This window comes from Onychostoma macrolepis, chromosome 25 (assembly GCF_012432095.1).
Source record: "Onychostoma macrolepis isolate SWU-2019 chromosome 25, ASM1243209v1, whole genome shotgun sequence".
NCBI classification, from domain to species: Eukaryota; Metazoa; Chordata; class Actinopteri; order Cypriniformes; family Cyprinidae; genus Onychostoma; species Onychostoma macrolepis.
This window is the reverse complement of record NC_081179.1, coordinates 15,708,416-15,722,836: the sequence shown is the minus strand read 5'-3', so window position 1 is coordinate 15,722,836 and position 14,421 is coordinate 15,708,416. Positions and strand designations below refer to the sequence as shown.

At 37.1% G+C, this 14,421-nt stretch overlaps 1 protein-coding gene across 1 annotated transcript; it reads right to left on the bottom strand.

Annotated features, from left to right (window-relative positions):
- Nucleotides 1–6,316: 6,316 nt before the first annotated feature.
- On the bottom strand, nucleotides 6,317–13,816 carry dldh (dihydrolipoamide dehydrogenase). Its single transcript, XM_058768024.1, has 14 exons — nucleotides 13,657–13,816; nucleotides 11,939–12,014; nucleotides 11,721–11,800; nucleotides 11,573–11,641; nucleotides 11,419–11,488; nucleotides 11,140–11,240; nucleotides 10,893–11,033; nucleotides 8,643–8,744; nucleotides 8,297–8,487; nucleotides 8,044–8,214; nucleotides 7,777–7,966; nucleotides 7,537–7,674; nucleotides 7,357–7,446; nucleotides 6,317–6,770 (listed from the first exon to the last, which is right to left on the bottom strand). Exons 1-14 carry the CDS (start codon nucleotides 13,693–13,695, stop codon nucleotides 6,705–6,707), a joined length of 1,524 nt encoding a protein of 507 aa, XP_058624007.1. The 5' UTR covers nucleotides 13,696–13,816; the 3' UTR covers nucleotides 6,317–6,704.
- Nucleotides 13,817–14,421: the final 605 nt, after the last annotated feature.

The following is a 14,421-nucleotide window of genomic DNA, read 5'->3' as shown; positions in this document are numbered from 1 at the left end:
GGGTGTGCGGTAAATGATAAATGAATATACTAAACTTTTTATTATTATTATTATTTAACTAGTTGCCATATCAACACTATATAGAGGGGAAAATGCTACAACCCCAACTCCCCCCCCCCCAAATACTTTAGACCTTGCATAATCAGAAATTAGTATTTCAGGAAATTTACTGGCTCTTATCTACTATTCTGGTATGCTGTGCATGGAGGGAAGGGTGTGTGTGTGTGCAGCTCTGCATTTTTCTGACTGTGTACTCTTTGTCTATTTGTTCACATTGTTTTTAACTATGCTGTATAGATGTGTTTGGTTATGTTATAGCGTGTCCATCACACGTTATTATATGCATGTTGTTGCACACTGTATTAATGAAACAAGACCCCTTACTAGACGTATAAATGTGAAATTAATGTGGAAAAAAAAACTTATATTCTGAAACCCCAAGTGAATGTACGCACAAAAATGAGAGAATGCTAAAAAGTGTTAGGTTGTGTCCCACTCTCCTCTACACACTAATTTTCCTGTAGAGCCCATGAAGTAGCCTTTGCCATGAATAAAACTCCAATTCTGCAACTGAATGGTCATGTGTGGAAAACGTTAAGATGAACCTGTTTTGTGTGACTGGAAAATCATCAAAAGCTGCTCTGGTCTGATGTTCAACATAATTTAGGAAACTGAAACTGGTAGGGTAGCTAAAAACAGCGGAAATAAATGTAACCTTAACAGGAGGTGGCACATTTCTCTCACCCTATGTTTACCATCAGTCCATCTGCAATTAGCTTATTGACTTGAGCTTCTTTAGAGTTTAATACCCTCCCATCATCTGAAAGTAGTGTGTGAGGATCATGTTGCCATTGTACACTACAGCACACAATGCTTCACTTTACATTGATGGTTTGCTCATGAATATTTTCAGAAATGAAATCAGACCACAGAGCATTATGTAGGCTACATGAAGACCAGTAAATAGATCACTTCCTGAGAGCCTTTTATAGCGGACTAGCAATATCATGTAGCATTAGTGGGATGGAAAAACCTCAATTTCATTTTCCAATTGTTTGTGCATTTCAGTGTCTGAAGTTACACTCCCCAGCAATCATTTATATTCACATAAACATGTATTTTCCAAAGTAAATACAAAAAAATGCATATTTAGAAGAATATAAATGAACAAAATGTGTTTTTTTCTGATGTTTTATGCATATTCTGAATTATGCATAAACTGTAAATTTAACAAAATTATATGTATAATGTAAATGTTTAAACCCTCAACCTTTCAACAATTTGAATGATCATGCTTTTATTTCAACAGAATCCTGATAAAATGCTGTCGAAAAATGTTGGAAATTATGCGAGTATGTAAATAAAGTCAAATAAGCGCAAGTTGCGTTCCCAAATGCACATTTAACGATGAATTTGAGATGAATTTCACTGCATTTAATGAGAACCGAGGCGCTCTGAGATGCTGAAAACACTGGACGATCGGCTGTGCATGTATGTGCTAAACACAGTGCCAGGCTAAGCTTTAGAGTGATTTTTATGCAACCCTGTTTATTTATTTATTTATTTTTGAATTTTATATTCAATATAATTATTCGCTTTTTACTTCGTGTTCAGAGTATATTTTTTTTATCCACAGTAATTTCACACTTGTCTAGTACAAATATGTCGCTTTGTTTCATAAATACAGTGTATACGTTTTTCTTTATTTACCCTCAAAAATTGGAAGTGAAATGTGACAACATGCCCCATAGGTGGGGTACATTGTAACAGCTGAGGGGCACGTTGTAACATGACCATATGACACCCTAAAATGTTATCTGATCTTATGAAAAAAAAATATACAAGACAAATTAAAATATTTTGTCAATAAAATAAAATAATGGCGTTTTTAATAATTAAAAGTAATCTGATTTTTGAGTTTGACAATGAAAATATTGCAACCATGCCAAAATGCTTTACATGTCTTGAAATAATCATTTCTGAACATTAACCATTGATTGTCAGTCTTTATTCACTTGTTTCTTGTCATTTCTCATTAAAATGTATTAAAGTAAATAGTGTGAATTACATCGCGAATGTCATAGAATAGCACGGCAGGGCAGATTGTAACGCAGTGTTACAACTTAAACAATTTAAAACCGGTTCGTGTCTTCTGCTAGTTATCGAGGCATTAAAAAACGATCTAAACTGATAAATAACAGATTGGAGATTAGAATAATAGCAGATTTGTCTCATTTTAAATTAGTAATAAAAACTGAGGTGAAAAATTTACTTAAGCCAGAAATTTAATTTTACTATGGTAAAATAAATGTTCAGCGATATCTTCAAAAGACTTTTGAATTTTGGCGCACTTTCTTTCTCTATATAATGTTGATATGGTAACTAGTAAATACTGTAAATTTGGTTATGCTAGCATGTGTAGAAATATTTAAAAAACGTGTGTTACAACTAACCCCGCGTTACTTTGTGCCCCGCGCTCCCCTAAGTGCAGGATAGTGAATAAAACGAAACAGGCCGGATCGGCGCTGAAATGTGTTAATTGAAGTGCTACAGATTAAATCGCCCATCTGGTAAACAATTTCTTGCAGCAATAACAACCAACTCCCTTCTGACCTCTGCTGAGGAATAAATTTAGAAGCCAGGCTACTGAGTATCTGTCGGAGAAGAGTGAAATGTGAAATACATATCTAAATGTCTGTGTTGTGAGGTGAAAGAAATCAGGGGCGGATCTACCGGGGTGGCAAGTGCCACCCTAAGAAAAAGCTGTGCCACCCCAGAATTATCACAGAATAAAATATAAATGTAAGCAGTGTTTCATGTGCTACTTTTCAGCCGCAGCGATGACAGCGCGCAATGGTTGCACGCGCACGCAGCGCGCCCATGTAGTCGGCTTCATTATCAAATGACTCTTATGAACCGGTTCTTTTTGAGTAAAAAATACAAAGCGCAGCCCATTCACTAACGAATTGTTTTTACATTTGTTCGTGAATCAGATACTGCTTCTCGGTTTATTAAGAAGTCCTCTGAGAAATCTAATCCCGTCCGGATATGTCTGAGATTCATCCCGTAATTGTTTGGTGAACCGATTCTCTGACCACTCGCTCCACTTTCATCAGATATAGAGCCCTTTCTGCCATATCGGACGAAACAATAACATGAGCCGATCACGAAAACTAATAGCAGAGTTAGGTAAGAATCTTGTATTGCAGTTTTCTCTGTTGTTAATTTAATATAAGTGATTTTAGTTGGCCCATTTTCCCAAACCATTAATTCAGTTCTCAAAACACACATTTCTCAAAAAGTTTAACAATGAGATTAGGCAGCAAAACTGATGACACCAATCAGAATCTCTGCATCCTAACAACTGAGAGAGGAGAGAGCTGAACGAATAATTTACATGGGTTTTATACTTACACATTCAGTATAATTACAGTACAGTACCAGTACATGATGGAAATTTCACTATTCTATATGTACAGTAAACTGTAGCACATGTTGTACACCTTCAAACGTGTGACTGTCAAATTTGATCTGTAACCATCTTTTATGTGTACTGCATGTTTGCAGAACTGAGAAATGACTGCCTAGAGAGATATAGTCTTGTGTCAGGAGACCAGGAAACTGCTATAGTACTGTACACTGTAATGAAATTTGACCAAATGTGCAGAGGATGCTGATTTTACTTTTTTTAAATTTTATTTTGTACTGTACTGTATTGTGGTGCATACCAAGTTCATATACGATTCTTTTGTATTTGAACTTTTCTGGTGTTTTTCATCCACTGCAAGATTACTTAGTAAAATGAAAATGATCTGTTCCCAAAAGTTAATTGCTGAATTATTATTATTATATGTAATTTAATTTATGTTGTATACTGTAATAGACATGATTGAGCTGCAAAAATAATTCCTGAATCCTAATAAGATTTGTTTGTTAAGTGTTATTAATCTCATGAGTGTTCACTGCAGGAAAGTCATCTGTGTATTTGAATTGTAAGCATTTAAGAATACCTGTAATAACTAGATTGAAAAGTATGAAAGACAATTTTATGCTGGCTTGTCTTAAAGTCTTGTTTAAGAAACATAAATAGTTTGGTCAGTTAGATGTTCTAGATGTTTGCTAAAGTGTTGCTAGTTGGTTGCTAGGATATTCTGGATGGTTGCTAGGCTTTTGCTATGCAGTTGCTGGGGTGTTGCTAGACTATTGATAGTGTTCTGGGTGATTACAGACATTCCCACCTCTGGTAATAACAGAATGTCTTCTTTAGTGATACAAGCTCAGAAACATTTATAACCTGTTGAAGTTTTTTATATTGTGTATTGACTTGGTGCCATGATGGATACTGAAATGTTATTTATTTTTCATTTTAAACAGTATAGATGGTTACTTAATGGTAATGCAATATTTGTGAACATAACTGTGCAGGTCAGACAATAAATCCCCAAAATCTATGCATGCTTGCTTTGGTGTTGCCACCCCTCATAGACCCCATGTCACCCCTTTGCCACCTAAATGTTATTTTCTAGATCCGCCCCTGGAAAGAATGGATGAAACGCATTTGTCCGTGTTTCACTCCGTCTCGAATTGCGCTCGAGAAACAGATCTCTTCCGCAGCTCGATACGCTTTCAACTCAATTTTTTTAGTCTCGAGCAAGAGACTGTACAACGTTCACGTTACATGATTTGACTGATTTTTACGTAGAGAGGGTGACAGCGCACCGCATTAAATGAAATGATCGTTCATAACCGCTGGCCAAATTCAAAAACGAAACTAAAATTAAAACATCTTTGAGAGCAGGGGCCCCCTGGTGTTTCGGGGGCCCTAGGCAGCTTGCGTTTTCTGCGTATAGGGAGGATCGGCTCTGGTTGTGAGCTATTCAGTTAGTATTTTTCAACTCCTGCACTAATATTAATTAAATAGTTCAATTAAAAATGAATATTTGCTGAAAATGTACTCACCCTTTTTCTTCATCAGAACAGATTTGGAGAAATTTAGCATCGCATCACACCAATGGATCATTCACTCACTAATGGATCCTCTGCGCTGAATGGGTGCCGTCAGAATGAGAGTCCAAACAGCTGATAAAAACATCACAATAATCCACAAATTTCAATAATCCACGTTTCACTGGAGAAAGCAACAAAATGACTCGTATTTTAGCCAGAAGTAATGGTTTAAAATGTCTTGATGGATTTGTTTCTTACAAACATGCAGCTTTTCACTTCACAAGACATTAATTGATGGACTGCAGTCATGTGGATTGATGGCACCCATTCACTGCAGAGGATCCATTGGTGAGCAAGTGATGTAATGATGAACTTCCCCAGTTCTGTTCCTATGAAGAAATAAACTCATCTGCATCTTTAAAGGCCCGAGGGTGAGTAAATTGTCAGCAGATGTTTGTTTTCAGGTGAGCTATTCTTTTAAGGATAACTTCAGTTTCTAACCCAATCTGTTTACTGTTTAGATCACAAAAGGAACAAAGAGACTAGTTTTCAGGAATAACAGGTACAGCCGGCTATACATCCGAAAGCCTCCCATCCTTTCTGCTTTCAGTCACAACAGCTTCCACTTTGTGACACACAAAGGTCTCAGCGGGCGTGATTTCATGTGCTCATCCAACCTGATTGAAGCCATTAGTGACCACTTTTGTGGTCCCTTCTTCATTAATTTATTATGACGTATCTGAAGTAGACACTCACTGTCCCCAGAATTTATGAGGAAACTTAAAACAAATTTGAAATTAGCTTGGGAAAATGACAAACTCATTAGCATTTATTTTTAGGAACTATTGCACAAGCACAATTCATGTAAAACAGTTTGTTAGGTTTAAAATTATACAAGAATTAACTTGAAAAGAAGACAAAAGTTTTGGCTACTATGATCTGGTTGTCAGACTCAAAGAAATGTGATCAACATGTGATAGACCATATTTGGTTACTTCAACAATGGAAATAAGGGAGGGAAATGTGTGTGTCCATGAGACATTGACCTCTGGTGGCATACAAGAGGGACTGCAGTTGAGTTTATGAATTTATACTTGGCTAAATGATTATCACAATCATGTTCAGAATATAATTAGCATAGCGTTTCAGCAAATCCTGTCTTGTCCTATGTTCTTGTCTTAATAAAAATAAGTAAACTATATGTAATTATTTGCTGACAACATGCCACAAATTCTTTAGACAGATATTTTGAACCCGGAGCATTCAACTACCCACCACAAACTGCATTAAATTATCTTTTCAAATCCTCATATACCTTAAACTGTAAGCAAAGCATATCTCCCTAATGAAAGCAAGAATTAACACTGCATAATGATGTTCCTCTTTATTCATTTCCTGTGTGTTTCAGTACAGCCAAAGTCAATTTTCCCAACCGTCAAAATTATTGCTTTGGTGTTCAGGAGACTATTTATGACCACCAGCATGAAATGTGTTACACACAACCCAACGGGTGAATAACACTGATTTATAAAATCCAAATCATGTTCTTCTCAGTCAGGCGAAGTTCAACATAAGACCCAAACTCCTTTATTAGGACATTTAAATAACAGACCAAGTGTTTTACAGGGTTATTGTGGATGTATGCATGAAGGGTACATCTGAAAGCCCAGAGACTGAAGAACTCTACATTGTGTGGACTGTTTGGAAAAAAATTGCAGAAGATACTTTATTTATATACAAGAGTATATGAAGAAAATCTAGAAGTTGATAGCTTTTCCAAACGAAGCAGCAAGGTTAGCTTCTCTGAAGGCCTCTGATACAGTCTGGGAAAAGAGGAAAAGCTTGATTAATATTAATGTTAAAAGAAAAAGTTCATTAACAATAATACATATTTTAATTAAAATAAAAATCTAAGTAAAAAAATGGGCAAGATTAGGGAGCTCATTATTCAGAATGATATCTATTAGTAATAGGAACTTAATTTAGAAAAAGAGAAGTAGACTACATTCAGAGACACTTAGTGATTGGGCAAAAGAAAAAGTATGGTTAACATGGAAAAAAGAATAATGTTACAATTAATAATAATAATAATGTTTGTGCATTGCTTTAGCACGTCTCCAAATACATATATAATAATAAATAATTTTATAAACATTTTTGTATATATTATTATGCAAAAATGGGCAAATTGGCCAACACATTTGACTTGTTTTTTTTAAATAAAAATATATATGTTGTAATTATTAATTTAATATTTAATTTTTAATATTTTAAATATTTTACAATAAAAAATGGGTAAATTTAATATGCTCATTCCTCAGAATGTCTATTAATTACAGGAATCTATGAGAAAAAGAAGAAAGAAAATAAAGTAGAATTAAATCAGTAGAATATATTCAGGACACTTACGGGATGGGCGTGACACACTCTTGCAATATCCTCACATGATGCTCCATATTCCATAGCTAATGCAGCCTCATTAATCATCTCTCCTGCTCCCTGTAAAATGAAAATTGAATACATGAATTATGCACTTTAAAATGAAAACGACCTCCTATAGAAGAAATGCAAAAGCAGACAGATCATTACCGATCCCAGGATGTGTGCTCCAAGCATCCTGTCTGTGTCCTTGTGGCTGAGGATCTTTACCAGTCCATCTGTATCAGCATTCGTCTTGGCTCTGCTGTTGGCTGCGAAGGGGAATTTGCCTACCTTATAAGGCACGCCCTGGAAAATAGGCAATTATTTGATGAATATTAGAAGAAAATGTTTGTTATGACATGCAATTTAAATAGAAAGGTATTCTAAAACAAAAACGATTCTACTCACTTCCTCTTTGAGCTGTTCCTCGGTCTTGCCGACCCAGGCGACCTCAGGGTGTGTGTATATAACGGAGGGCACACAGTTGTAGTCGATATGGACGGCTCCTCCTGCCATTCCCTCGACACAAATGATACCTTCATCTTCTGCTTTATGGGCCAACATGGGTCCAGCTATAACGTCTCCAATGGCAAAGACACTAGAAGAGATTTGCAAAGCATATTAGGACTTGTCGGTCACAACCTATACAAGAAAACTCATTTTAAATCTCCATACTTGGGAACTTTGGTCTGGAAACGACTATTGACAGGGATTCTCCCGCGGTTATCCAGTTCAATACCGACAGCCTCAAGGCCGAGGTTACTGGTGAAGGGACGGCGGCCAATGCACACCAGCAGAACGTCACAGGTGAGCGTCTCGCTCTTGCCACCAGCTGCAGCTTCCACACTAACCAACAGAGACAACAATATGGGCAAAAGCACTAGATGAATTAGTTCCTACACCGCAGATGAATAAACACTGCACTCACGCCACATCGATCTTGCCGTCAGGTCTTTTGGTAGCGCCCATGACCTTGGTGCTCAGTTTGAACTTCAACCCCTGCTTCTGGAGAATTCGCTGGAAGTTCTTGGAGATCTCCATGTCGATGCCCATTCCGCCAACGTGGCCGAGGAACTCCACTGCTGTGACCTTGGTACCAAGCCTCTGCCATACGGACCCCTGGAAACAAACAGAATGGATCTCCATCATCAAACCCAATTCAGAAGCATCATCAGACTGCAAATGTTACAAACAAGCTGTCTCATTACCAAAATTAACAATTTAGATCAGCGTTATGCTGATTATGGGATGAAAAACCTCAATCATCGACTCACCAACTCTACGCCAATGACTCCAGCTCCAATCACGATGAGCTCCTCTGGAACCTTCTTAAGAGACAAAGCGCCGGTGGACGAGACAACGGTGTCTTCATCAACCTATCAAAAGAGGATCATAATTATACAAGACGGCAGACCAAGCAAGAAAACTGCTGCTTACAAATAATCTTTTTGCATGAAGTACAAGCCTGAAATCACAATGGCTTATTGCAATTATCAAGACTCACTGTAATTAATGAGAAGAAGCGCTTATAAACCGGATGTTGTCAACAAAAAACATGCTTTAAAGGGTTAGTTCACCCAAAAATGAAAAGTCTGTCATTAATTACTCGCTGTCATGTCGTTCCAAACCCGTAAGACCTTCGTTCAGCCTCGGAACGCAAATTAAGATGTTTTTGATCAAATCTGAGAGCTCTCTGACCCTCCCATAGACAGCAAGGATACTGCAATGTTCCTAGGTCCAGCAACGTAGCAAGGACATTGGTAAAACAGTCCATGTGAAATCAGTGGTTCAACCGTTATTTTACGAAGCTACAAGAATACTTTGTGCGCAAAGGAAACAATAATAAAAATCTTTTCAACAATTCTTCTCTCCGAGTTACCATCTTCCGCCATTTTGGAGAGTATCCCAGAACATAATCAGCGTTGTTTACGTTCAGCATGCGCGTGCTGTCTACTGAACGAAAACAATGCTGATTACGTGGTGCAAGACGGTAACCCGGGGAAAAGAATTGTTGAATAAATTATGTTATTATTGTTTTCTTTGCGGTTGAACCACCGATGTCCTTACTTAGTTTCTGGAGCTAGGAACAGTGCAGTTGCGTTGCTGTTTACGGAGGGTCAGAGAGCTCTCAGATTTTATCAAAAATATCGTAATTTGTGTTCTGAAGATGAATGAAGGTTTTACGGGTTTGGAACGACATGAGGGTAAGTAATTAATGACATAATATAAATTTTTGGGTGAACTAAAGGTGTGCACACCAAAAGAAAATTGTATTATTTGCGCAAGTAGATTACACACGATGGAAAGCATAGATGTGAATTGGGTGATGTGATTGCCACGAATATGCGATATTTGCCTTGTTCGCATCTTTCAACTCGAGTGGAAAATTCGCATGATGCATTGTTGCGCAGGACAATCGGAGAAAAGCTTATGGACACGTCCAGTTTGACATCTGAAATCACTAGGGATGCACCGAATTTTCGGCAACCGAAATTCTTCAGCCGAAAATAGCAAGAAAAGGCCAAACAAGCGAAAAGAGAGAATAAATTGTACCGACCAATGGCGTGATATGTTCAAATAGAGGCATTCACTAATGCAGTAAACATGTCGCCATTTAAAACGGTCCGAGAAGATGCGAAAATCATTACAAGCACAGACAGCGAGAGACTGCTTAGTGCTGCATCGCATGTCTTCGATGAGAAGAGGAAGGGGTGGTTGTTGCTGGTTACTGTATGATGATTGAAATTGCAAAATGGCCTTAAACAATTAAATAAACTGCAGAACGTTATGTTTTCTAATACACACACGAATTGCATGTGTTCAAACAGCGCTGTGCGAGCTCACAGCACCAGGGTTCAAAGTCCAAAGCGCAAGGAAAATCTGCGCTGAAACAGTGTTCAACTCATCTTCAACATTCATAAACGTTAGAGAGCAGGGGTCCTCAACTTTGGCCCTCAAGGTCCACTGTCCTGCAGAGTTTAGCTCCAACCCTAATCAAACAAACCTAAACAAGCTAATCAAGGTCTTCAGGATTGCTGCAAAGTTACAGGCAGGTGAGTTGGAACAAGGTCGGAGCTAAACTCTTCAGGAAAGTGGATCTCGAGGGCGAGCTGAGAACGTCTGATGTAGAGTGTTCCACATTGCTCACTTATGAGTTTCCATATCGATTAGGATGCTCACTTAAGCTCAAAGTATAATTCAACTGTCCAAGTTCCGCAACGATTCACGCACTGTCAGTGCAATGCACTTTTCATCAATAGAAGTGACCGCGGACGTCTGCGCACAGTTCGTGTGCAACCCAATTTGTGTGTTCCTGTGGATGGCACAAGGTGATACTGTGTATGTGTCAAACTCGTCCTTTCGAGTTCATCTGCAGCTGAGTATACTTTAAAAGCTGTGTGGACATGGCTATGTGAAAGATGGAGCAGAACAAGGACAAAGAAGTACACCCAGGCCTTTAGAAGGCAGCTGTCAGTGTAGACGGTAGACAGTGTGGCTTATGTTCTTGTTTATCGCTGATGTACCTCAATGCCTGGGAAGGGGGTGACCTCTGATCCAGTAGCGATGAGGATGTTCTTAGTGTTTATGACCTGTTCTCCATCAGCAGTCTTTGCGGTCACTTGATTCTTGCCAGTTATCATTCCAAATCCGTTGACGTGAGTTACCTAGGGATCGCAAAAATGTATGGCTGTAAAAAGTGTGTTGATCTACAACCATGTTACTATTGGATAAACAGCTAAAACAAATAGAAAAATAAATACTGAATCTCACTTTGTTCTGTTTGAATAAGTGTGCGATTCCTCCGGTCAGAGCTTTGACAGCCCCGCTCTTCTGTGCCATCATCTTCTCCAGGTTCAACGAGATCCCCTGAACTAATGTAGAAGAAATCATGATGAAACAGACTTAAAATAAAAATACCCCAAAATAAATAAATAAATAAATAAAATTTATTAAACGGCCTCATTCAAATCTGTTGGCTCCTGCATATCCTTGACACAATAACATGCGATATGTGGACCCATATCATCACATGTTTACACTTGAACTTACTTTCAATGCCTCTGCTTTCGAAATCTTTCCCGTGTGCCAAGTGATACAGGTACGAGTTGTTTAGCAGAGCCTTAAACAAGCAAAAAAAAAAAAAAAAAATCAAGTTGAGCAAAAGTTAAAAGCATTTTGGAAAAGCATTTTTAAATTCACAAACCTTTGACGGGATGCAGCCCACGTTCAAGCACGTTCCTCCGAGGGTCACGTTCTTTTCCACACATACTGTCTGTGAAAGACGTTTGCATGTTACCAGCGCAGTCAAAGAAAAGCTGATGGTATCTGTGATCTGGGTGTCAAAATGATACCTTAAAGCCAAGCTGAGCTGCTTTGATGGCGGCGACATATCCTCCAGGCCCAGAGCCCACAACTGTGATATCAGCATCAACTTTGACAGAACAAATGATTGTTTGAATTTGGATTTACATATTAGTGCATTTCATATCATTTAGCTTGTCTATTTTTTAAGGTCATCACTGAATGTTTATAAATATAACAGTACAGATATGATTATAAGTCGTCTTACTTGGTGCTTTATCAGCATACGTTCTCAACGACAAGACTGTGGCTCCATGCAGCTTGGTGGGGAGATGCTGACCTCGCTGTATTGTACAACAGAAACAGAAACAACAAAATTGTATATTTATTATAAAGATATTGCTTCTCCATACTCTATTTTAATGCTTACAAATGACAAACAAAATATCTGAATACACTTTAAAATAAAAGAAATAATCCAAGGGGAGAAAGAGACAAAAATTAAATTAATAATTTGGTACAATGCACTTTTTAAAAAAAATACCTTTATGTAAGTACATCTGTAATTAATTTCTGTAATTACATTTATAATTACACAGTTGACCCATCCCTTAAACCTACCCATACCACCAAACCTGTCCCTATAACCTTACCCATATCCCACCTCAATAGCAGCAATAGTGTTTTGCAATACAATATGAACACAATAAGTACATTGTACTTATTTTTTGATGCAAGTACATAGTAATTAAGGCCACCTAATATAAATTGTGACCAAACATCTTCATAAATTTGACAGCAGGCGCTGTAAATGCTCAAAACAACCAAATAAAGAATTTTATTTTCAGCACGTTTCTTTATTTGGTTGTGTTGTGAGCATTTGCAGCACGTGTGTTGTGAAATTGACGAAGTTGTTTTCTTAATTTGCAGGTGTTTTTTTTCTATTTGCAGCATGTTGAGATCTCTCGGCCACTGTATAAAGGGCAAAAGAACGTCATAGGTATTAAACAGTTGCATAATTATGTTGCAATAAAGGCAGACCTTAAATGTCTCCATATAAATATTAGGTAAAAAAAGAAAAAGCTGAAAATTATAAATGTTTTTTTTTTTTTTTGGCCACTAACTGAAATAAAATAAGTTTAAGTTGAAGTACTATAATAACTAAAACTGAAATAAAAATAACACACATATATATATATATATATAAAAATAGAAATGACAAATAAAAAAAAAATTCTCTTCACAATTTAGATTTTTAGACTAAGAATCACTAACAGCGAGCATTCAATGAGAAAAGGCACAATGAATATTTATTTGATCTAATTTGCTGTATATTTTTGCACAGTCTAGTACCGATAATTGAAAACAGACATATTATATAAACAGAAACATGCCCTCATTTTTGTACACTAAGACAGCAAATGCATACCCAAGAAAGTTATTTTAAAATATGTTTTCCAAACTAAATGTTCCCTAAATGTGGCTTTGTCTTAAAAAGTAGTGTTCTGTTACTTTTTCTTCTACTGTCTACTGCACTTTTGGGCACCACTAGCATATTTTAGGTAGACGACTCACTAAGTATTGTATTTGGACACTCTTATTATGTCTAAAAAAAGCTAAATGCTTGGTGTGTACCTGGATCATAATGATGTGACCTATATGGCAAGTTATCAAAATACTCCACAGATTTAGTAAACTACACGCCCCTGCAAGTTCAACCAATGATCACAGATCAAATTCGTAGTTGTGTAAATACGCATTTCGACAGACTAAATATAAATACAAGTAAATTCATGTAGCTAAACACATAAACTCAGTCCGCTTGGTTTGTGTTTATGGACTGACAACTGTGCACGATGTCATGTGAGTATGTTGGGCCTACGCAGTAACAACATTGCATTTCTGTCTACAATGCTTTCTTTTCATACTAACGTAGTATGGATATATTCAAAGTACAATGTCCTGAGTCAAACACACAGTCCTTACCGTGGCGAGTGTGCGGTATAGATGGTTCCAGGTCTGCATTTTGACTGTCCGTCCCTTCCGAGACCGCTTCACCTACAGCGATCTCTGTGTCCAAGGACTCGTCGATTTGCGCATGCGCAGTACGGAGTCGCTGCCTGATGATGTCACTCATCCAGCTTGTTACTCAACCTGGAGGAACTTCAAATCATCTGTAAAGAGAAGTCAGAAACAATTTTTCATGTTTTCATTTCGGCTTAATGTATACTAAATCATTTTGGTCTCAAATTACATTAATTGTTTTCGAGGTTTGTCCACAAAATATTCAAAATATCTGATGCAATGATTGTGATACCAGTTGGACTGACAATACAATCGAACATATCCCGTATATAAACTAAAATATATGTCAGTTGTGCCAAGAATTACTCTTTTCGAGCATTTTTCACTTCTATAAAGAACAACAGTTAAGCCATCTCTGTTGTCGGAAATGATCATTTATGTAGCTACTAATTATTTGACCAATTTTTGTTTTTTTTTTAAGATTTATTATATTCAATATATTTTGTATGCATACTGTTTTCCCCTGTTAAAAGTGTTATTAGCTGTTAAACTGTACATAAGCTGTACATAAACTGTTTCCCCCTGTTAAGAAATCATTGACAAATATAGCTGCAAGCAATTATCTGGGTTCAAGTGTTTTAAGACCTTTGAGCATATATAGACATTTTAAGATGATTTTACCCAAAAAGGCTAAAATAAATAAATAAATAAAATTGCTAGAAATAT

Excerpts from the sequence above, each read along its gene's own strand:
- dldh (XM_058768024.1), bottom strand. The coding sequence starts at position 13,695 with ATGCAGACCTGGAACCATCTATACCGCACACTCGCCACG. Across the intron at positions 11,034-11,139 it reads ACTTATTCAAACAGAACAAA|GTAACTCACGTCAACGGATT; the intron begins GTGAGATTCAGT and ends TGCGATCCCTAG. Across the intron at positions 8,488-8,642 it reads GAGTCATTGGCGTAGAGTTG|GGGTCCGTATGGCAGAGGCT; the intron begins GTGAGTCGATGA and ends GTTTGTTTCCAG.